At 48.6% G+C, this 23,198-nt stretch overlaps 1 protein-coding gene across 12 annotated transcripts; it reads right to left on the bottom strand.

Moving 5' to 3' along the window:
* On the bottom strand, positions 1-19,894 carry tpd52l2b (tpd52 like 2b). 12 transcript variants are annotated; one of them, XM_063463179.1, is made up of 10 exons: positions 19,693-19,894; positions 16,048-16,205; positions 13,861-14,009; positions 12,797-12,856; positions 9,557-9,604; positions 6,375-6,476; positions 4,221-4,247; positions 3,656-3,700; positions 2,412-2,460; positions 1-2,018 (listed from the first exon to the last, which is right to left on the bottom strand). In XM_063463179.1, the coding sequence occupies exons 1-10, from the start codon at positions 19,709-19,711 to the stop codon at positions 1,932-1,934; spliced, it is 744 nt and encodes a 247-aa protein (XP_063319249.1). In that variant the 5' UTR covers positions 19,712-19,894; the 3' UTR covers positions 1-1,931. The 12 variants fall into 12 exon arrangements, with proteins under 12 accessions (XP_063319249.1, XP_063319250.1, XP_063319251.1 ...); XM_063463180.1 differs by having other exon boundaries at positions 3,656-3,697; XM_063463181.1 differs by lacking the exon at positions 9,557-9,604.
* Positions 19,895-23,198: the final 3,304 nt, after the last annotated feature.

Here is a 23,198-nt window from a genome sequence, read left to right as displayed (position 1 = left end):
TTTCATTTAAAGGAATGCTTTATTGATATCCAAACATTTACAATAAACCAAAATGTTTTTAATTAATTCATCATAAGCTTCCAAATCTGATCCCTTTAACGATCTACATGAGAGGCCCCGGACCCGAATAAAGCTGAAAGTCCTCAGTGAGCATGCTCGTGGTGTGTTGCACGTCCCAAAACTAAGAAGTCACTCACTCCATCCATCATCTACTCTCCAAAACAAACTGCTCATGTGCAGCTTTCAAGGAGGAAAATTCATTTAGTTTCAAAATCGCATTTTTCTCACACTGACGATCCTCATTTCCCCCGTGCATAAGAAAAATGTGATTCTTTTATTAAATAAATGACTTCAGGAGTATTTCTTGTAGTGTGCAGGAGTTTGTTTAGTCTTGGCAAAGCGCAGAGACACTCGAGGAGATCCAGAGACACAAAGAAAGAGTCTGTAACAGATATGTCAGGATTGGCAACTGATGACATTGTACAAAGAAGAAACCACCTCAGAAAAGCAAAGGAAAGAAAATCAGGAAGCAGCTAACAAATCATCTTCATCGTCTACCAAAATGATCAACACAAAGAATAAGGACGCACACAGAAGGCAGGACAGCCGCGGGCAGCTCGTTCAGAAACAGCCACAGCGGAGACCCGCGGTCGTTAGCCACAAGACTGATGACAGGTCTCCCTCTCAGGTGTACTCACACGTGGCGGCACGCCGACCCGCCTAAACTCCTCAACAGAGCAGTTGGACGCCACAGAAGCAGGATGTCTTATTAACGAGCTTGTCAGCACTTCCCGTAGCGGGCAGGAGTGATGTTGGCAAAGCGCACAAAGATTGGCACGGTGCTTTAAAATCATGGCGTTTTACAAATAATGAAAAAATCTGAAAAAGTCAGTTGTTCTGTTGTTTGGCGTGGGCGTTTCTGTACAGGAAGTTACTCTGCAGGCCCGAACGAAGAGAAGCGGCACACCAGACACGCCCCGTTTGAGTCCACCACAAACACCCGGGCGTCCCGTCCTTCACCAAACCCAGAGAAGAAGAAGAAAAACCAAAGGGCGAGGGGTGGGCGTGTCCCGCGGCTGGATCAGAGAGCGGGCGAAGCTTTTAACGCGAGTAAGGCCGACTGAGAAGCGGTGACATTCAGCAGGTAGCGTTCGCGGCGAGGCGTCGGCTGTGCACCGACGGCGACGCCAGTTTCACAAAAAGGAAGCTGCGTTTTCAGCGACACGCCTGTGAACCGGAGACAGTTTGGTTATCTGTGTTGGTACGCGCCGATAAAAGTTACGTAAAAACGTCTGCAAAGCTGTAAAAGAGTTCAGAGAATACAAAATGGCTGAAGGGCTTTTTTACACAGCGGGGGTTTCAGGTGGGATGTGCGTGTACGTGGAGAAGGCCGAGGAGGGCGGGGTTTCCCGGGTCCTGACCCCACCCATCCTCCTTCGAAGCGCTAACCTGTACACCTGCCTGCGTTTACACAGAGAGAGCGGCGGGGGGCGCTGTGCAGCGTGTGCTCACAGTGTGAATGCAGAGAAAGAAGAGAGCACGCTCACCCACAGAGGCCCATATAATCCTCCTCCACCTGCAGAAGCCCCGCCTCCAAAGCTACACCCGCAGGAGGTTTGCGTGTTCGTTTTTTGGATGAGTATGAACACTGTGGGGGTGGGGTTTCCCTCCAAAATAAAAGCTGTCAAGTTTCAGAAGGTGACATCTTTTAGCGCCTCGTGTTTAGCCGGGTGGTTTCTGAAACACTGACGGGTTTGAAACAGAGAGGCGGGGCTCGGGGGCGGGGCTGTGCACTCTGTGCCTGCCACCAGCTACAGAGAGAGCTGCTGAGGTGGAGGTGGAGGTGTGGCTCTGTGACGAGGTGGTAACAGTACAGTCTAAGGTCGTGAAGAAGGTGGCGGCGAGGAGGTGGTGGAGGAGGGAGCGAGTGTTCAGAAAGACGGGTTCTCCTGAGTGGGGGTGGTGTCGGTGGGGGAGCTGACGGCGTCTCCATTTCCTCTCTGACCGACGACCTTATACTGAAGAGAGAGAGGAAGAGGAAACAGCCGAGGGTCAGTGATGCAGTTAGCGCGCCTCTTCATCAGCTTCCTGTTTAAAGCCTCGTCTGCCTCACTGACGAGGAAACACTTTTAATTTTAAAACCTTCCTTCAAACACAAACCTGACACTAAAGAAAAGCTGACTTCCTGTCCCACACTCGTGGAGCACCGTGAGCAAAAACATGCAAAGAAGAAGAAACTAATTGAGACTGGACACAAAGAACATGCTGCCACCTTGTGGTTAAAGTCTGCATTAACCTTTGACCTTTGCTCGTCCTGCAGACATCTGAACTAAATGTTCAACTTTGATCCTTTTTCTCCAAACACTAAACTTTGCTACAGGTTGAAGGTCCATCTCCAGACCTCTGCTCACCTTCAGGTTCCCCATTTTATCCTCAAAGGACTTGAAGGTTGAGGAGTTTCTGCGGAGCAGAGACACGATGTTAGAGTCACAGGAATAACACCGCCACATCAAATCTAACAAACATCATCACATTTCTTTAATAGGAACGCCAAATCCAAATGTCAGGATGCCGTGTGAATAAAAACTGAATGCGATGATCTACAAGTCTCATAAATCCAGATTTGATTCACAGAAAACATTTAAAGGAGAAAATGAACCATTTCAATAAAGTTTGAGTTTGATGGCGTCAGCATGTCTGTAAAAGTTGTGACGGGTCGACAAAACGCTGAAAACCGAGAAGAGAAACAGCTGGAGGAAGATTTATCAGCTGATCAGGTGACCTGTCAGCGCTGGGTCACATGATCGGGCAGAGCTTCACCAACCTGCAGAAACTGAATCCTCACTGTGAACATGACATCATCTACACTCCATGACATCATCAGCATACTCAGAGGACCTGGAGGAATCTGTGCGCGGGGACGAGGACGATAACCTTCAAACGCCACTCTGTGATAAATCAGTGCACGGGCTCAGGAACGCTTCCAGAAACCGCAGTATGCGAGCGGCTCGGCGTGCAGTCCACACGTGCAGGTTACAGCTCCATCACGTGGAGGAGAAACCACATGTGACCACGATGGAGAAACGGCGCCATCTCCTCTGGACTCCTTTAAGACTGATCTGAGGTCAGACCCATCCAAACATTTTTATGTTTTATTGTGAATAAAATGTGAGTTTCTGAGATCTGCAGACTCAGTTTACACAGCAGCCCGACTTTCTGGATTATAGATCTGATAAAATACTAAATCATGAATCAACATAAAAGCAGGTTTAATAAAAACAAACAATGTACACATGTTTGTATCGTTTGTGTTTCACTGCAGACGAGCTGCGAGTGTAAACAACAACAAAAAACAGCCACCACAGCAAAGTTTCATTATTTCACCGCAGCGTCACAAACTTCAACACAACAACAACTAAAATCAAAAACTTTCATGTTGCCACGGAAACATCAGATCAGCTGACGGCAGAGTCGAATAAATTTATTTGAATAAAAGTAGCCAATAAAAACCTCCACCTCATTTCCCCACGTCAAACCAACATGGCAACCCACTTCCTGTTTTATTTAAAGGTGTAACCACGCCCCCAGGTTTGAACGCCTTCAGTGAGCTGATGTTAACGAGCACAGACAGGTACAGGTGTGTGTGTTACGTTACCTCATGGCGGGCATACTTATCGAGTGGCGAATGGAATAGTTGCTACTTTGAATGCGTTAAAGAGAAGAGACAGAAAAGCAAGTGTTACAATGCAGGAAGCAGTGACACACACACACACACACACACACACACACACACACACACACACACAGGTAGCTGTTAAATCGCAGCCGTACAGAGCAGTCTGTGACGCTGAAAGAACGCACAGCTGAAACGCACAGCGTCGTTTCTTTAACTCGTTCTCTTTATTTTATTTTCAGCTCATATCATTGAAACGTCTTCCTGTCTGGCTGGCCAATCAGAGCACAGCACTTTAAACTGGCGCTGATACATGAACATCAAACTGAAATGAAGCTGAATTCAAAATGAAGCTGTCTCCACGGCGACCTGAGCCTCGCATCACTACAAACTTTGAATTCAACTTTATTGACACAGCACAAAGTCACAACAGCAGTCCCCGTGAGGCACTTTAAAGGGTCACCTGACTTCTTAGTGGACCAGCGTTGCGTTTACATAATTATAGGTCATGTGACTGACCGTGTGATGACGGCATGTGGAGGCTTACCTAAAGGAGTTAGAGAACGGCAGAGCTCTGCGGGTCAAACCAAGGCAGCGATAAGAAGGAGAGAGAGAGAGAGAGAGAGCGTGAGGCGCCACACACACACACACACACACACACACACACACACACACACACACACAGGTGAGACATCAGCAGGTAAGTCAGGAGCAGTGGGGGCGTGTCTGATCACACTGTTGCTCAGTGTCTCGTCACACACGGCGGGGAAAGAAACGATGATGATGATGACATCATCTGTCGGTGCAAGCAGCTCAGCCCTCGCACGGCCAAACATGAGTTCATCCTGTTTGACAGGAAGTTCCTGGTGCCGTCACAATAAAGGAGCTCAGTGATGATAAACGTGTGTGCGCTGAAAAGCCACGCCCCAAAGGAAGGCAGCGGGGTTAATACTGGCTTTTTATACTGCATGAGAGTTATTTACTTATTTATTTGTTATTAGCTATTTGGGATTGATGTTAATTGATATTGTTATTTTATGGTGTGTTAATTTATATGTTTGTACAGCACTTTGGTCAACACCACTGTTGTAATTAAAAGTGCTATATAAATAAATAAACTAAAAAAAGGTCAAAAATGAGCTGTGGCGTTTGTGTTGGCGTGTGATGGAGGCGTGTCCTGTCCCTGATGCGTGCAGTGACCTTCAGGAGGAACAGAGCGCGCTCTCACGTTTCTTTACACTCACAGACGAGGACCAAGTGAAACAGGCGACGAGGGAACATGCAGGACGACTTAGAGATACCACCAGCTCACGCAGGGTCACACACACACACACACACACACACACACACACACACACACACACACACACACAGTGTCTCACACACACACACACACAGTGTCTCACACACACACACACACAGTGTCTCACACACACACACACACATGTCTGGTTTGCTATCCTCGTGGGGACATGTCATTGACATAATGCTTTCCCTAGCCCCTTACCCTAACCCTAACCATTAAAAATGAATGCCTAACCCTAACCCTTACCCTAAACCTAACCATAACCTAATTGTAACCCTGACAGTAAAACCACATTTTGAGTGTGAAAATTGCTTTCAACCCCGAGGGGACCTGGATTTTGGTCCCCACGGTGCAGAAAGTCCCCACCAGGATAGTAAAAGTCAGATTTTGGTCCCCACCAGGATAGTACGAACCCGTACACAGTGTCTCACACACACACACACACACACACACAGTGTCACACACACACACACACACACACACACACACACAGTGTCTCACACACACACACACAGTGTCTCACACACACACACAGTGTCACACACACACACACACACAGTGTCTCACACACACACACACACAGTGTCTCACACACACACACACACACACAGTGTCTCACAGTGTCACACACACACACAGTGTCTCACAGTGTCACACACACTCTCACACACAAACACACACACACACACACACAGTGTCTCACACACAAACACACACACACACACACACAGTGTCTCACACACAGTGTCTCACACACACACACACACAGTGTCTCACACACACACACACACAGTGTCTCACACACACACACACACACACACACACACACACACACACACACACACACACACACACAGTGTGAGCTACAGGGATTAAACTGCAGAGTACAGGTGACCGCGTCCCGTTTCCTGGCCCGCCGTCACACTGCTGCTTTACTCACAGTCAGCACTGAAGCTGGATAACGAACCAATCATAGCAGTGAAGCTTACAGCTGCAGGTGAGCGGGAAGTGACTGGAGATGAAGTCAGAGCTGCAGGAAGAAATGCGTGGCCGGGTTTAACCTGGTGACTGTCTGAGGCGGGCCTCGTCCTCGCCAACGCGGGGGCTCAGAGAGCGGGCCTGGGTGTAAACTGACCCTCCCAGAGCAGGGTTGATGCTGTGAGCCACGTTAACGGGCCGTCGCCCGAGCAGTGCTCACACTGTCACTCGGGGAGCTACACCCACAGCAGGAGAGGCGTGCAGACTCAACACACCACCTGATTAAACGATCCACAGACTGTGTCACCAGGTTTGCCTAGCAGGGGACGGTGTGAGGACGGGTCCACACGTCCCCTCTGACATTTGTTCCTGCAGCTGAGCCGGCGCGGCGGCCATGTTGGCTCTGTCGCACTGTACCTCATGTCGCCGATCTTCTTGCTGAGGGCCGTGCTCATTGTACTCAGAGCCGCGGTTGTCTTCTGTCCGGCCTGGGAAAGCGTCTCCTGAGTCTTCTTGTACCTGCAGAGATGAAGGAGGAGCACAGAAACAGAGGCGTTAGTGTTGAGCTGCAGCGCCACAGACACACAAACGCACCACAGTGTTAGTGTTCACACAGACCAGCCGCGACACACAGCAAGTTAAACACAGCAGAGCGTCCTCTCTCTGGAACAAACTAAGAACAGGAACAAGAACCCAGGAGTGTTAGCAGGCACGAGTCAGCGTCAGCCGGCAGGAAGAGCTTATTTCAGTCTCGCCTCACAGCACGAGGAAAACATGACAGGGAGACCGAAGGCTGGTCACGACCGACGGCGAGCCGAGTCAGACCGTCTGAGCCAAGCACGTTACAGCGAACAGAGTCGCACTACTGGTTTGATAATGTGAGAGACCTGAGGTGCAACACCGTCCAGCAGAGGCAGCAGTGAGTCCGTCCCCTCACACTCTGTGGATCCTCCTCTGTAACACCGCTTTAAAGGCTTAAAGTTTGCATCTTTAGGGCATCGTGTTTGTGCTGCCGGAGCCTTTTTAATGAGGTCACGTGACCAATAATAATGGCTGCTGTGAGGTCACTGTAACAGACCGCTGAGGAAGGCGGAGCTCCACTTTAAGGATTTTATGTGGATGTTACTGATCAGCAGGTGTGATGCTCCCGTACAGATAACGTCGCTGTCCGCCCTCTCATCCAAACACGAAACAACAAGGCCCAACTTTGATCCTCCAGACAAGAGCGAGCTCGCAGTGGCTGTGTCCATCTTCTATGTACACACTACGGTCCCGAGACAAGAACCTCAGGTTTATCGGGTCCAGACTGAGGACACTTACAGACAGAAAACGTCCAGCAGCTAACAAAGCAGCACACAAACTGTGGAGCTCAGAGAAATGCAGGGCCTAAAGTTCAAATGGATCAGAGACCAGATCTATCATCAAACTCGCCTAACAGCAGTTTACTGACGGCTTCACCTGACCAGCTGTGAAAACAACAGGAAGTCAGCCGCTTGTTTTCATTCCTGCAGTCGAGCTCTGATCCCAGCACGGACAGGACGGCGCGTACGGCAGAACACGCCGTGCTCTCACTGCTTCCACGCACAGCAGGCGTCTGTCAACACTACAGTAACGCAGTAATGAAACTGTCTTGTGCGCAGCATGACAGCACGATTAAAGCACGTGAAAAGTTCAGAGCTGGATTGTTACTTGCAGAAAGTAACTTGGTAACTTTTGGGGGAAAAAAAAAAACATTTTTAGAGTAACAGCTCTGACAGCTGCGGCTCGGGAGGACGAGCGGCTGGTTGGTGGTTCGATCCCCGGCTACTCTACTCTGCATCTCAACGTAACCCCCAGACCCTGACCTCTGTGAGGTCCACCAATAGGAGCACAGCTGTAAACAGGGAGGAATGGTGCTCGTGGAGAAGGCAGTGGGCGTTATACACGCTGCCACCATTCTTTACATCATTTTCCTGGAAGCCACTTCCTGTGATGATGACATCACAGCAAACATGGCAGATCGTATCATCACAGGTACACACCATGAACACCGATGATCACTGTGGCCTGAGCCCAGCACGGAGCTTCACACAGAGGACAGCCTGAGGAGGTAAAGGGGGATTATTTTGAACTGTGACTCATGCAAAGCTGCTCTGGGAGAGTGCAGGAGTGAAAAGCTGGAGCAGAGTATGTCACGTTTAGGGCTCCTGTGATTTGTAAAAACCTCAGCTACACATCTCTCTCTCTCTCTCTCTCTCTCTCTCACACACACACACACACACACACACACACACACACACACACACACACACACACACAGGTCTGCAGATAAGCACAGCTGCAGCTTTCGCTGATCTAATCTGAGCGAGCCGCTCGTTCCTCGTCTAAACACACGGGCGGCCGACAGCTTCAGCTCCACGCCGGCTTCACTCTGAATGTCAGCCACGACGCACGGCCAGGAACAACAGGAAAACTGTGAGAAACCCAACATTCAAACATTTCTGATGTGTTAGTGAGGAAAAGCAGTCGCAGCATTAGGAGGTCAGGCAATGCAGCATCTGTGACCTTTGACCTCCACCAAGGAGCAGCACAAGATGAAGGAGGATTATGATAAACTGTGAATCATGCAAAGCTACTCTACTACAACCCAAGAAGAAACATGAGGAGCTGGAAATGAGCACACAGGTCTGAGTTTGTTGCTTTTTGGTTCCAGTTTTCTTTCTAAACCTACAATCAGCAGCCTCAATAACACTTCCTGTAACCCAGGGGCGGGAACTCCAGGCCTCGAGGTTTTAGGTATCACCCTGGGTCAGCACACCTGGGTCAAATGATCAGTTCATGACCAGGCCTCTGGAGAACTTCACGACATGTTGAGGAGGTCATTTAGCCATTTAAATCAGCTGACATGTGTAAAAACCTGCAGGACGCCGGCCCTCGAGGCCTGAAGTCCCCCCCGAGCCCCGCCCCTGCTGTAGCCCTAATATTAATAAAACATTTAACCCTGTGATGTCATCATCTTCTGCTTTTTTTAAACTGTTGAACCTCTGCACTGTTGCTTTTTCCAAAACAGACTGGGAGCTGACGATGACGTCGTAAACAAAGAGCTTCAGGTTCCTGCTCGCAGCTCTACATGTGCGCCGCTGGGTGGCGCGTCTGAGGGTTGCTGTGGACAAGCTGATAAAGTTGAGCGTCGCTGCAGTGAAGAATAAACGCCACCGTGTCCGTGTGACACTTACTGTAATCAATAATCCCTGCCAGACGTGCATGGCGGTGACGCTTCACTTCCTGTCACTGTAACTTTGACTGTTTGAACGCTCTGCACGACGTCTGTTTTAGATTAATAAGTGGAGAAAATGTGGTCAACATCGACAGGGCGTTTGAATATTTTTGGTTCAAACACTGAAGACGATTACTCGGTAAAAGCGTAACGAGGAGGCGAACGCCTTCAGCTACGTCCAAAGCAGAAAACGTCTCCTCGGCTCGTTAGTAACAGCTCGACCGCCGCAGCACCACAGAAGCAAAATGAAAACAGAGAAAACTTCCACAAAATCCCAAAGTGAAAGAAACCTTAACTCATCTACAGACACAGACAAGAGCACAAAGAGGAAGGGTCAACTCACGCTTCAGAGTGGGTAATGTCATCCAAAGTGGCCGAGGCAGACAGATATCTGAAGACACAACAGCAGGAAAATCACACAGAGACACTCACAGCACACGTCAGCTGAAAACGTCCAAAACATGCTAAAAGCTGCCGCTGTGTGCAGCCGGACAGGAACGCCGACTCTCCTAAGCACACGTTTAGGAAGTTAAAAACGCCGCCGCCCGTGGATTCGGAGCTGGACGTTCATGATAACATGTTGATGGAAAACAATATTCACGTGTTCACATTTAATACAAATCTGCAACATAAAAACCTCCCGCCAGCTGAGAAGAACCCGTCACAGATGAACAGCAGTTACACATCCGATTAAATGTTGGCGGCGGTCCGCTGCGAGGGGCGGGGCTACAGCAGGGTCCGGAGCGTAAAGCGAGGTTGCAGGTACACAGGTAAACACTCAGACCTAACAGAGCAGGGAGAGGATCAGCGTGGAGTTCACAGGAGTCACACGGCCACGCAGCTGAGGGCGGAGCCAGGAAACAGGAACGCCACCCTGACCGAGGAACCTACAGGTGTGTGCGTCTGTGTGTGTGTGATTTCTGACTGTGTTGCTGTTTGACTTTGACTTAAAAGTCAGAATAATTGTTATGAAGTAACTGTGGGCCTGCTGTGATGACCTTTGACCTAGCCCACCAATCAGAAACAGGGGCCTGTGCAGGTCCCGGTTTAACCAGCCAATCACAATGAGTCGTATCCTGTGTTCCACTAACATTCAAACACCTGCGCTGGTGAAGCTGCTATTACGGTTGCCACGGTGATGAGACTTTTGGCCACACCGCTCAAACCGCCGCTTAGAAACCCGAGACCACAGCTGTGAGCGGCACACCAAGTCGCTCTGCGCGTCAGGAAGGAGGTCGTTTCTGCTTCCCTCGTGGTCAGCGTCCACTCAGTCGAACTTCCACAGTCACAGAGAAACCTGTCACTATGACATGATGCCATGGAGTTAAAACTGTGGACTCAGGGTCATTTTAATCAGCTCACTGAACATTTCACCCACTTATCTGAAGCTCTGTGATATATATTAACCACAGGGACAGGCTCCACCCCCCACCAACCTGATAAGGATCAGAGGACGAGGATGGATGGATAATACGATGATATTAAAACTTTGATCTGTGAAACGTGGACACAGTGAGCTGGAACATAAGGTCGAATCCAACGCACAGCAGACTTTTGTTGTGCAACAATCTGATTCTGACCTCGCAGACAGCCCGAGTTATTTTTACAGAAACCGGAGCCGCCCCGCGAGGCCAGCCTCCGCCCACAACTGTCCCCTCTCACTGCACGGGCCACATCAACCCAAACGGCTCCGCCCCCACCGCCTACGGTTTACTTTGAGACAAGACGCTCAGTCAGCTGATCCACAAAACGAGGAAACGGGAAAAAAGAGAACATCTAAAAATATTCATGTGGCTGTGACGTGTTCATAACTCACAGCCGTCTGTGTGCGCCTCACCAGCCTGCCCGTCTTCCTGGATATCACGTGTCGCGTGACTAAGCAAAACACCGTCTCTTCCCCTCCTCCTCCCCTCTCACATTCCTTTCCTCCCACTCGTTCCTGCAGCAGCGAGTCCGAGCTGCCCGTGTGGTTGCAGACACGTTTCCAGCTGCATTAGAGTAAAAGCCACGCTGACTGCACGCCTGTGGCGGACGCACGACCGCAAACTGACACCGACGGTGCTCGCCGACGTGCTGGTGTATTTCTGCGAGCAGAACAAACACCAGAAACCCGCCGGTGCAGCTGCTGCTGCTTGTGAGTCGAGCACGAGTCAGCAGCGCCGCCCCGTCAGGTCACGCCAACTATCCAAGCGAGCTCGCCAATCCGGTTCATTACAGAGGAGGAACCTGGAAACTTCCAGCAGCCTCAGGCCTCAGCAGCCGGGCGGGAACGCTGCGATTTACAGCGTTTCTTTGCTCTGCTGGCACAGAAACGTTTCCCTCGGACTGACCCAGACTGGAAGTCGTTTTAGGGGTCAGCCGGGATCGCCCGGGGTCAGATGGCGTGCGTGAGGCTCTGAGTGATGCAGCAATTCTGCACATGCTCATTGGGAACGACTCATCCTCTGTGGGGTCTCCAACTCCACGTGTCCGGGAGCGCCGTCACCTTTAACAGGGTTTTTGACCGTTAAGGTCAACCGTAAAAAACACCCGTGGCGCCAACGCCAAGGTGTGTCTGCAACGGAAGCCGCTGACCTCGGGAGACACACCTGCAGCTGCATGGTGAATAAGTCAAACGAGTCGCTTTTTACCGTCACTGGGTTTGACTTTGAAACGTTTCAAAGCTCTGTCCTGCCTCGTCTTATAAATCAAGCGCACCCATCTCCATGACGGCACGGTGGCGTTTTCGCCCCATGAGCTCCCAGCGCGTTTACTCCAGCTACAGCCACGATTCAAACCAACATGGCTCCTAATCACCAGCAAAGACGTTCATCGGTTCAATAACTGCCTTTTATTAAATGAAAAAACAAACATGTAATTACTAAGCACAATAATTACACATGGAAACAGTGACCACGCCTCCTTCAGAGACACATCAGGTGTGTTTGATTTCTAACAGCGGGGAACACTGAATGACTGACTGCAGTGAACAGCCTGTAACTCAGACAGCAGAGGGGGAAAGGAAGACTGATGCTGAGAGGAAGTAGGAGAGGACACATCGTCACATCTGGAGGAAGAGACACCTGATCTCTGAGAGGGGAAGTGAAGAAATCCTCGGCCACACTGAACCTTTAGCTCCTCCACAGAGAATCTGATAACCAAACACACTCAGGTGAGTGAGGCATGCAGCTCAGGTGTGGTTAGGACGCCCACACCAAATCCCACCTCAGTGCTACCTCACAGCAGAGCACACTCTCCAGCATTTGCTCTTTAATGTTAGCATAGACTGTACGGGAGCATCACAGACTCACACTCATTAGTCCTCAATAACTGGAGCTCAGCCTTCTTCCTGGTCTGTTAGTACAGAAACATCACAGCAGCCATGTTATCGGTCACATGATGTCATCAAAAATGCTCCGACAGCACAAACACGGTGCAGAGGTCCAGCTCAGGGACCTGAGACTAAGCAGACAGCTGCAGGTGAGCCTCTGAGCAGCTCCCACACTAGACCGCTGAAATGTTCACGCACACGTTAGAAGCTGGGTGCAAAAGTCAGAGCGTGAGAGCGCAAACAGAGCGAGCAGCAAGCACGGTGTGGACTCACAGATCTGAACGGGTCACCCGCTCGTTCCACTCGCCCAGCGTCTCAGCCGTTCTCACGTAGCTGGAAAAACACACATGAAGGCGTCAGCTCACCCTGAATCCCGCTTCAGTATAACCCTTCCTCTCATTCTGCAGCCCTGTCTGAAACAAGCTCCTCCCCGTATAGACCCACTTTCTGCTGATTGGCTGCCCCTCACAAACAGAAGGTTACACAGCAGTGACTTCTCCTTCCTTCAGAAAAGCTTTGCTGCCGTTAAAGCGCAGAGCGCCGCTGCGTCTGAGCCCGTTAGAGATGAAACTGCCTCTGCAGCTTCTGTTTCATCTGAATGATGTAACGTGAAACCGGATGAGTCAGTCTGCAGCTCGTTACTACCGGCGCCTGCAGGGACTCGCACACGCCCTCTCACATCCTGTGCCAGAAGCTCATCTTTTACAAGGTGCTCCCTGCACATCCTCAGCATCACACCACCTCCTCAGCATCAGGAGGTGGGATCCAAACCAGGTGAAGCTGGACTCTATGTGCAGATGTGGCTGTGCATCTTCAAAATCAAACCGAGGCCTTCAACTTGTTCAGTTTCTTCTTCGCAAACCAATCAGGATCCAGAGACAAGTGCTGAACCTCCAGCCTCGGTGAGGCGAGCCTCCGACTGCTGAACAGTACTCGCACTTCAACAGCTCGTCTCCTCACCTGTGGGAACCTCCCAGACTGGCAACCCTGGGGTTCAGTTCACACCGTGGCAAACCAGACACAGCTTTGGTGACGGTGGAAGGAAAAAACTCCCTTTTAACAGGAAGAAACCTCTGACAGAACCAGGTGAGGGAGCCAAAGCCATCAAACACTGACAGATGAATTTAGACTAATTAAACGCGACGCCATCCAGAACAAATCAAATGTTTGTATGAGTCCAACCTTCGATCCTCTTGTTATTCAGAGCTGAGCTGAAGGCTGTGAGCGATATCTGCTGGGACTGAATGGAGCCTTTATTTAGGCTAAGCTGTGGAGAACATTTGAAATGTAAAGCACCGAGAGATAAGAAACCTCCCGCCGCGTTCACAGATACGTACGCGTTGGAGGTCTGCACGTCCTGCCAGCTCCTCGTGAGGTTCTGCCTGAGTTCGTTAAGCGGGTTGAGGCCGAGTTTCCTCTTCAGCTCTGCGGCGTGTCTCTCTTTTGCGCACAAAACCTGCCGCAGGGTGTTGATCTCCTCCTCCACCTGAAACACATTCACAGAGTTTCTTAAAACAGGAGTTCAGCTTTAAATCCAACTCCATAGAAAGTCACTTTATTTGATGGAGAGACCGTAAACACTAATGCCGAAGCATTAGGGACAGGTGGAGCTGCTGCAGAACACCACCATCCTTGTTCACCCCCACCTCTCAAACGGTTTTCTGGAGGCTCGGAGAAAGCCGCGTTCACACGGGAAGGAAAAAAACTTTAAAAACAAACACACACTGGCAACACAAAGGGGGCGGGGCAAATAAAAATTGTTCTCAACTGTAGCGACTACCAATGAGCGCTCAAGATACTACCACTTCATATGTCAGTCAGCAGTACGTACATTAGAAGGTTACCTAGGTAACCGGCACCCGGTCCATTAGCGACCGCCGAGTCTGGGCGTCTGATCTCAATATAAAAAAAACACCAGGCTCAAGTGGCGATCGTGGCTCAAGAGTTGGAAGTTCGTCTTGTAATCGGAAGGTTGCCGGTTCGAGCCCCGGCTCCGACAGTCTCGGTCGTTGTGTCCTTGGGCAAGACACTTCACCCGTTGCCTACTGGTGGTGGTCAGAGGGCCCGGTGGCGCCAGTGTCCGGCAGCCTCGCCTCTGTCAGTGCGCCCCAGGGTGGCTGTGGCTACAATGTAGCTGCCATCACCAGTGTGTGAATGGGTGGATGACTGAACGTGTAAAGCGCTTTGGGGTCCATAGGGACTAAGTGAAGCGCTATACAAATACCATTTTTATTTCAGGCTCAAGTAACGGTTTAACCGCAGAGGCTGGGACGTAAACGCAGCGCTCATGATGTCATGACAGTCACAGGAAGTTTATCAGAGGGTTAAATTACAGCTCAGTGAAACCTGACACCTCATTTCAAAATTCCTTCTAAACTCCTGAGCTCCAGTTTTGGATCCAAACACTGCAAACAAACACTTAAAGAAGCCCCGCCCCCACCACACAGGTGCTGTCGAGCACCTGGGATCTCAGCAGGTGTGGTGTGTAGGGATGGGTACCGGTTTCCGGCGCCATCATGGCACCGGTTCTGACATAAACGGTAGTAACCAGACCGAAAAGCAGCCACATTTCGGTGCTTTTTTTTTTTCTTGAGATGTCATACACTTCAGATTCTAGCCAATCATTTTACCTTTCCAAGGATAGTAGGCGGGTCCAGGTACGTACGTTCTTTTAGAGCAGAGCTACAGATTAAAAATGCCCAAGGCGAAGCGTCAAAAGTCTGGCTGTACTTCACAGCAAAAGATGCAAACTCAGCAGCCTGCAACAAGTGCTTTAAGCTGATACTGTCAAAGGAGGTAACACCTCGAATCTGATGAAACACCTGGCGACGCATAGCGTTTTTTTAAAGCCGAGAAATGCACCGTATTTGATAGCTTGCTGCGAGACCTCACACCGTGCACATCTACTGCGGGTGTGGTGCCTGTTATCGGACCCGGAGTTAGCAACATCCCCCAAAAACCCGAAGAGGAGAGTTCTGGCCCCTAGCCCTGCCAGTGTAGCAGAAATGATGAGGATGATGATGGCAGCAGCAGCCGTTCTTCTCTGCGTGAGTAGCTTAATGTTGTTCGTGTGTAATTTACGTTGAGTAGGCTAACCACGTTATTAAATTAATGCATGTAAGGTGAACTAGCAAACACCGTCGTAGTTACATGCGGCTGTCTTCTTGTTTGATGGCAGATACTCCCTTCACCCTGGCCAAAAAGGCTAAAATGACCAAAGAAAAAGTGGAAATCAGTTAAACATGAGAGGTTTTTGGACAAAGTTTGTTTTTTCCATTGTTTAAGCACTGCTTCCAGCCAAGAGTGATACCATATATGCCCCATAGCTGCAGAAAAGGCTAACATTGTTATCTTTTTACAAAAAAAAACAGCTAAACATGAGAGGTTTTTGGACAAAGTTTGTGTTCTTGATTCTTTAAGCACCGGTTCGAGCACCGTTTAAGCACCGGCACCATTTCAAAAGTACCGGTTTGGTACTGGTATCGGATAAAACCTAAACGATACCCATCCCTAGTGGTGTGTACCTTGGTGAGCTCGGTGCGGAGCTCCTCCGCCTCCTCCTCCGTCAGGCCAGGCGGAGGAGGGTTGGCCGGGTTCCCCATAGCGCCCTCCACGGGCATGTCGGACAGGCTGTCTGTGCGATCCACGCCGAGAGCTTTGTTAGGAGAGTTCAGGTTGATATCTGAGAGGAGGAAGAAGAGGAGGCATTAGAGACACTCAGACAATGCTGAAAGCAACAGAGGCGCACACACACACACACACACACACACACACACACAGGAAAAGGCGAGTGCTGGCGGCGGCTGATATCAAACAGGAAGCGGCAGCAGCTGCTGCGAACACCGCCTCACTGAGAGAGAAACTGAGCCATGCTGGAACAGGAACAGAAGGACTGGGAGGACTGGTTCTGATGGGCGTAGCAGCTTGTGGACCAGTGCGGTCCAACACAGAGGACGTGAGTCAGCAGGAAACGCTGGCGACCCGGGTCAGACCGGCACATGGTCAAAATCAGCAGGATGACCCTGTGACCGCCACCACCTCCACCCGTTTCATTTAAACCAGGATCCACACTTGAGAAAAAACTCACTGATGACCGACTGTAGAGACGACACGGACCACCATAATGGTGACCTCGCAGGTGTGTCAGCCAATGAGGAATGACCACACGGAGAGTATCGCAGGCAGCATCTTCAAAATAAAGAGCGGCTGATGCCGACCCGCCCGACCCTCTCCGTCAGCTCCCTGCTGCAGGTCAGTGTGACTGATGGGAGCACCGTCAGGGTGGAGCCGTCTGAACAAACTGGATCACAGAGCGTCTGAAGGAAATCCTGGAGGGTTTAAAAGTTGTGCAAACTGCACGGAAACTTGAACAGCTCTTCTTCTGTGGTGCTCAGACACGTTCACAGTGAGATGCTGAAACACTCCCGAGGCTCTCCGGTGTGTTTGTAAGCGGTGGGAGGTGTGCGTTTGCTTTTCGTAACAGCTTTGCCCACTGAGTACACTTTGTTTGAGTCTATTTTTACCCAGCGTCCCGCTGTCCTCCTCAGACTGCTGCCAAATTCGCTCAGCCGGCCTCGACGCAGGTTTACCCGCATTTACAGTACAGCCAGCTGGGCCCCAATAAATCCTGACTCACGGAGGTCGAAGAGCAGACCTGTACGATTGGTGCATCCGTCTGAGCCCGCCTTTGTCACAGACTTTACTCGGCGGGGGTGTGTCGATGGACACGATGGCAGTCAAAGTGATTCTTATCCAACGTCCCCCGGTGCTTTAAAGTAACACTGTCCCTGTGCTGAGAGTCATAATGCATTAAATCAGGTTTCACATCGCACAAACACCCAACACCCTTTAATGTGTGTGTCTGCGCAGCTACACTGACCCGAGTGTGGGAGATTCAGCCTCGGAATTACAGCCCAGCATTTCAAAATAATAGACAACAAGATCTGCAATGATAGAGGAACAAAAACACCGCACAATGTTCTCTCGATGCTCGCCGGCAGCAGCATCATTCATGTCGTTACTGAAGGACGTCCTTCCACACTTCCTGATTACAGCAGCAGTGCTGACACAGCGTTATAGCCGGACCCTCGGCACAGGCCACATGTAAGCACCTGAACATTTAATCACAGTATAAAATGACTTTCTCGTGTTTACGTGAATGCCATAGCAACGACATCACCGTTTATGTAACATAAAATGTAAAATGGTCCTGCTAGTGTCACAGCTGGGGGTGGGGGCTACAGTATTAATCTATGACTGGCAAACCCCCCACTCTAATTTTGAAAGTTCAGTCGCTGCTATAGGGGCGTTCCCAGTTTACATCACTGCAGCGGGAGTAACAAATAAAATCAAAGTTTCTTCCACCTCCACGTTTCCTTACACAACCTCACTCAAAATGGTCAAAACATTAAGAACCCCCAAAGGATTTTACTGACCTAACACAGCAGGGACCAGACATCAGGCTAACTCCCATCAGACCCTGGAATATTTCAGGTAACTCTGACAGGGTCGGGTGGGAAGCGTCAGGTGACGCTGCCTCAAAGGGTTCCTCAGTCAGTGTCATCACTGTGGGTCTGTTCACGCACATCGCTCCATGATCCCCCCTGAAGAAGAGTCCTTTCCTAATCCTTCATGCTTCCGGCTGTGGTCTCACTTCCTCACTGCCCTCACAGAGAAACCGTGTGTGTGCGCGCGGGCGTTATCAGCCTCATCATCTGATGTGGCAGCGGTCTGACGAGTCTGCAGACGCTGAGCCGTGTCCTGCATGTGAACCACACCTTCCTTAAACTTCTGCTGATAACACGACACAACAGCTGCTGCCTCGCCCTGTGAGCCAGCAGCGACCGAGCCTCGTTACTGAAGGCGGACCCAAAGCAGTCAGCAAACTTCTTCCTGCTTCATCGGGTAACCGCGGGGTCACTTCACAGACTCAGACGTCCTTCTTTATCCGTTCTGCTGCGCACAGACGAGAGGCAGCAGTAACCTCTGCTCTGAAAACGTCCATTAGAGCTGCAGAGCAGTGTGGGGAGCTCACAGAGAGAGGGCTTGCACGGCCTGCAGGAGCCGACCGAGGCGTCATCAGGTCACCTCGGATCCTATTGGCTCCAGCATCGATGCAAGACAGCGAGCGACGTCTTGCAGCCCAGACGGTCATTTTAAATATCATGTGACCTCCTTGCTTTGTTTGGAGGTTCGTGCCTGGGGTTGGCTTTGCATGTCTGTCCCGTTTATTCCTCACGTTCTGGGATTATCTTACTGAAAACAGGCGTCTTCACCTGAACTGATGTTGAACGTTTAACAAATCTGGGTTTTTTGAGCTCGACTAAATTTAATCCCACTGACAGAAAGGTGCATGTGCTGGCTTTACTAAAAGCAGATGATCAATAGGAAGTCAGTTCTTTGATGATAAAGTTCCCTTTTGTCCTAAAACCTGAATTCACGCCTCACCTTAAAATAAAGACAAAGCTCCCTTCACAGTCTGACTAAATGCTGCTTTTAAGGTTGACCTGTTCTGCACTTTTTTTACTCTTCCAGCTGTATGATGTCATCACGAAAACCAAAAGCTCCACCCACCTGCTGTTTAAAACTTCCCTTTGTAAGGCTTATTCTGATTTGTGAATCATGCTAAGCTGCCCTGGCAGTGTGAGAGAACACAGCCTGATTCAGCTGTAAACACAGCGTCAACACAACATGAAGCTGTCAGTCTGAAAAGTCAGTGATGACACAGCAGCAACTAGCATGCTAACAGCCAGTTAGCTGTGTCCACCTGACAGGAGGGGTCGGTGACTCACTCAGGTGAGGCTCCAGGTAAATACAGGAGCCGCTGCTGCTGCGTTTGTGGCAGCCAGCCAATCCTACCTGGAGTCTGAGCTGGTTAAACACGTCGGCAGTGTCCGTAAACACGAAGCTCCGTTTTTAATCTGATTCAAGTTCCACTCAGCGGCTAACCCACAAACCCGAGCTCAGAGCCCCGGAGCCGGGCCTGTGGTCAAAGTTCGGTGATCTGCCGGATCTCCCAGCTCCGTACAGTCAAACCTGGCTCACACAGTGGGCTGTCGGCCGTTTATGACCGATTAAAGTGGTTAAAGTATCCGCTGAGAGCCGCTCTGCGCACTCTCACACTCGGCTAGGCTAGGCTAACTCCGTGCTAGGCTAACACTCAGCGTTACCTTGGCTGGCGGGGTCCATGGCGTCGCTCTCTCGCGGATTAAACTCCTCTTTCGAAGATGTAAAGTTTCAGGTGGAGCGCAGCGGACAGCAGAGCGGCACACTGAGCACAAACCGTCCAGACTACAGCTTCGCTGACAGAAAGTCGTCGACAAGAACACACGGGGAGCAGCAGCTGTTTATCCCACGGTCCGTGAAATGAACGCCAAACAACAGAGGCACATCCGGCGGGGAATTTCAAAATAAAACTAAGATTACATTAGTGCCTGGAGGCGATGACTGGGAAATATTTAGTGATGACTCATCTATTATTTTATTAAGAAATAGTGGATTACCTGCCTCGGAAATTTAAAAAAAATCCCTTATCGATATATTCATCAGTGTCTGAGTCTTCACATTTTTTTAACAGTCCGAGTACAATTCTGAAGAACAGATTACACGTTAGATTTTCAAACCGGCAGAAACACAGTGAACCAATCACACTAAGGTGTGTCATCACTCTGGTTAAAGGTGTTTTTTGTAACTACCCTCTGTAAACTTTGACCTGCAGGGGGCGACACGGCATCAGCAGGTTTTTTCTATTTTATTCATTTATTTTAGCCGTGTTTCCTCACGACGCTGCTATGCTTTTACCTGCTAAATAAAGGTCACCCTGACTCACTGCTCCGTCCTGTGGTACAAACATGAAGGTACAGCCCAGGCCTGTTCTAACTCTGGCTTGCATCTCCACATCACAGTGCACAGATGTTCTCGACGTGACGAGTAAGCAGATGTTTCTTCTCGGTTTGTTACTCAGCTGTTCTGAGATTATCTATGACACACACAGGTACAGTGCTTATCAGATTCACTGCACACTTGTCATAAAAACAAGAAAAGGCAAACATTCATTTTTATTTCATATATATTTAATATAGTGAGTTGTGCCTCTTTAAACAGGAGTGAGGAATTTTAAACTGAACTACTGATTTTAGTCACAAACTTGAGCGAGCACCTCGCACGTCTGAGAGCAGTCACAACATTCAACCTCTCAAATGCATGTTTCTGTAAATAAATGTAATTTAGCATCTTAATAAATAATAATACTGATGTGCTTTAATATTTTTCAGAGCTTGTGCATGCTCGTGGATTACCTGTTACAGAAACAACAAACCACAACAACAGATGCCTCAGGTGCTTTTATATTGTAAGACCTACAATAACCCACAGAAAACAATGTTTTGATAATTAGCATTACTGTTAGCTGTGGCAGAAACCCGGCTCTGAGGGGGCCTCTGCGTGGACTCCAGGAGCACAGGTGACAGATTTACTTTAGACCAACGTGTTTTTAAATCATGATGACACATTTTACAGCAGCAGAAACACAAAAACGTCACATTGACGTGTTTGTGTGTAAACCTACAAACACACCGTCAGAGAGTCTGACAGGTCTGCTGAGCTCTGATTCATACTAACTGAACACGCCGTCTCATTTCTCATGTGGCGCTTCAAGTCCGGCTCTAAAGTTACACTGACCCTGGTGCTTTTATTTTTAAAGGGCAGTCCTCCAAACAGGAAGTGGTTTCTCCTCAGCACAGCTGCGAAATGCTGCTGAAATACTTTGGTTTGACACTTTGTGTTTGTCTGTGACTGGAACTGCAGAACAGCTCTTCACAGCACGCAGAGCGTCTCCAGCCTCAGAAATCTGACCGATGGCGTTTTTAAACCTGTGAGACGCTCGTCGCCCTCGAGACACACGCACAAACACCACGTCTGTGGATTTCAGTGATTCTTGAGATAAGGGACAAAACATGTCTGCCAGATGAAACCCAATTTTGGGGTTAAAAATATGCATACAAGTGTTACCCAGCTGACTAAAAGACAAACCAAGGCAATGTTAATACAACAAAAGTATGATTTTGCATTTTTATACATGTAAATTTATTTTAAATGGTACAATACATCACCAGGACCTTAAAAATCCAGAAACAGGTGTGATGATATTAAAATACAGGAAAAAAATTAAAAGTAACGTAAAATTAAACATCATGGCTCTGGTCACTAAGTATTTAAGTCAATACCTTATATAATATCAAAATATGCAATTGAAATTTATTTTTTCATATTTTTTAAGTGATTAAAATCGTGTCCAGAGTTTTTGTCAACACCATCAGATTTTTTTAAAAGTACAAAAAAATCAGGAATTATTGTGGGCAGCTTACACTCTGAGGACCCCTTTACCACTTCCTGTTTGATACACATGCCATTGTTATTGTGTCTTTATTTCAGACATATACAGTAAAAAAAAAGATATATACAAGTACACATACTTGCATTTACATGTACAAATATGAATATATATGTAAACACACACACAGATGTGCTCAGACAAAGCAAAAAGAAGAAAATACATAAAATAAAATAGAGTCTAAATGAGGTCACTGCTGTGATAAAAAAATTTAATTTAAATTTCATTTATTGCACACCTTTCTGATAAAACTGTGTCACAACCACAGTGCGTCAACACCACAGTCGATGAAATGCAAGATTTTATTTTTTTTCATTTAGGTCGATTGTTGAGGTCATAAGCAGCTGATGAAAAACAAGATGGCTTCTGTGAGAGAGAGTAGGATGTTTTGTCAACATCAGGATGTTTGTCTGACGGTGTTGACCCTTTTTCTAATGGAGTTGACAAATGCCACAAAAGTGTCCTATTCATCGATTATATTAAGTTATTTTTATTACTATTTCAGTCATATTACTTCCTGTGTATTTTACTGATATTTCTGCTTTATAGATGTGTTGAATATTATGGAATTTGCCTGATCTTAACTCTCATTGTTAATGTATACATTATTAATCCTGTAGGAACATGCTTAGTCCTCTGCATTTAACCCATTCACTCAGTGATGCAGTGGGCAGCTACAAATCCAGGATAGCTGCTGTTTGTTGGATTTGAACGTCCAACCTTCCGACCATGTGGCATCTACTGAGCTATCTCTGCCCTGAGAGCTGGTCTTTAAGTGATGATGTGTAATCCTGCTTCCGGGCCCAAACTACCCCGCCTTTATTAAGGCTGTTGTGCTGTTAAAATGTTTTAATGCTTTTTATCTTGTTCTATTTAATCTGAACAAGCCCCTAAAAACAGTCAGTGATCACTGTCAGCCTAACCATCAGGAACCCTCATGTTAACTTTTATCGAGTGGAAAAAAGTTAGCGTTCATCCTCCAGCTTCACTGTGTTTATGCTAACATAGCTGTGTTGCTAGCGACCACGTAGCACGTCATTATATAGCAGCTAGTCCAACTTCAGTAACCCTACAAACGTCACTGCTGTTCAGTTTTCTGTCTTCATTTATGTTGGAATGTAGGAGGAAACCAGCGAGCTAACTTCTAACTCAGCCACACTGATCATTTTATTAAAGATGACAGAATTTAGACAGTTTGTAACTCTCAAAAGAGAAGGAACAGGGACGATGAAAAAAGGTCAAAAAAGGAGAAAGAAATTTACAGCCAGCCTGAGTTGAAGAAAG

The sequence above is a fragment of the Pelmatolapia mariae genome, linkage group LG20 (assembly GCF_036321145.2).
Source record: "Pelmatolapia mariae isolate MD_Pm_ZW linkage group LG20, Pm_UMD_F_2, whole genome shotgun sequence".
NCBI classification, from domain to species: domain Eukaryota; kingdom Metazoa; phylum Chordata; class Actinopteri; order Cichliformes; family Cichlidae; genus Pelmatolapia; species Pelmatolapia mariae.
The sequence above is the reverse complement of the archived record's forward strand: the minus strand, read 5'-3'. Positions and strand labels throughout refer to the sequence as shown.

Bases quoted from the DNA above. Each gene is read 5' to 3' on its own strand.
- tpd52l2b (XM_063463179.1), bottom strand. The intron at 14,010-16,047 runs GTACACACCACT...AATGTGTTTCAG, and splicing joins TCCGCACCGAGCTCACCAAG to GTGGAGGAGGAGATCAACAC. The intron at 4,248-6,374 runs GTACAGTGCGAC...TTTGACCCGCAG, and splicing joins AAGAAGATCGGCGACATGAG to AGCTCTGCCGTTCTCTAACT.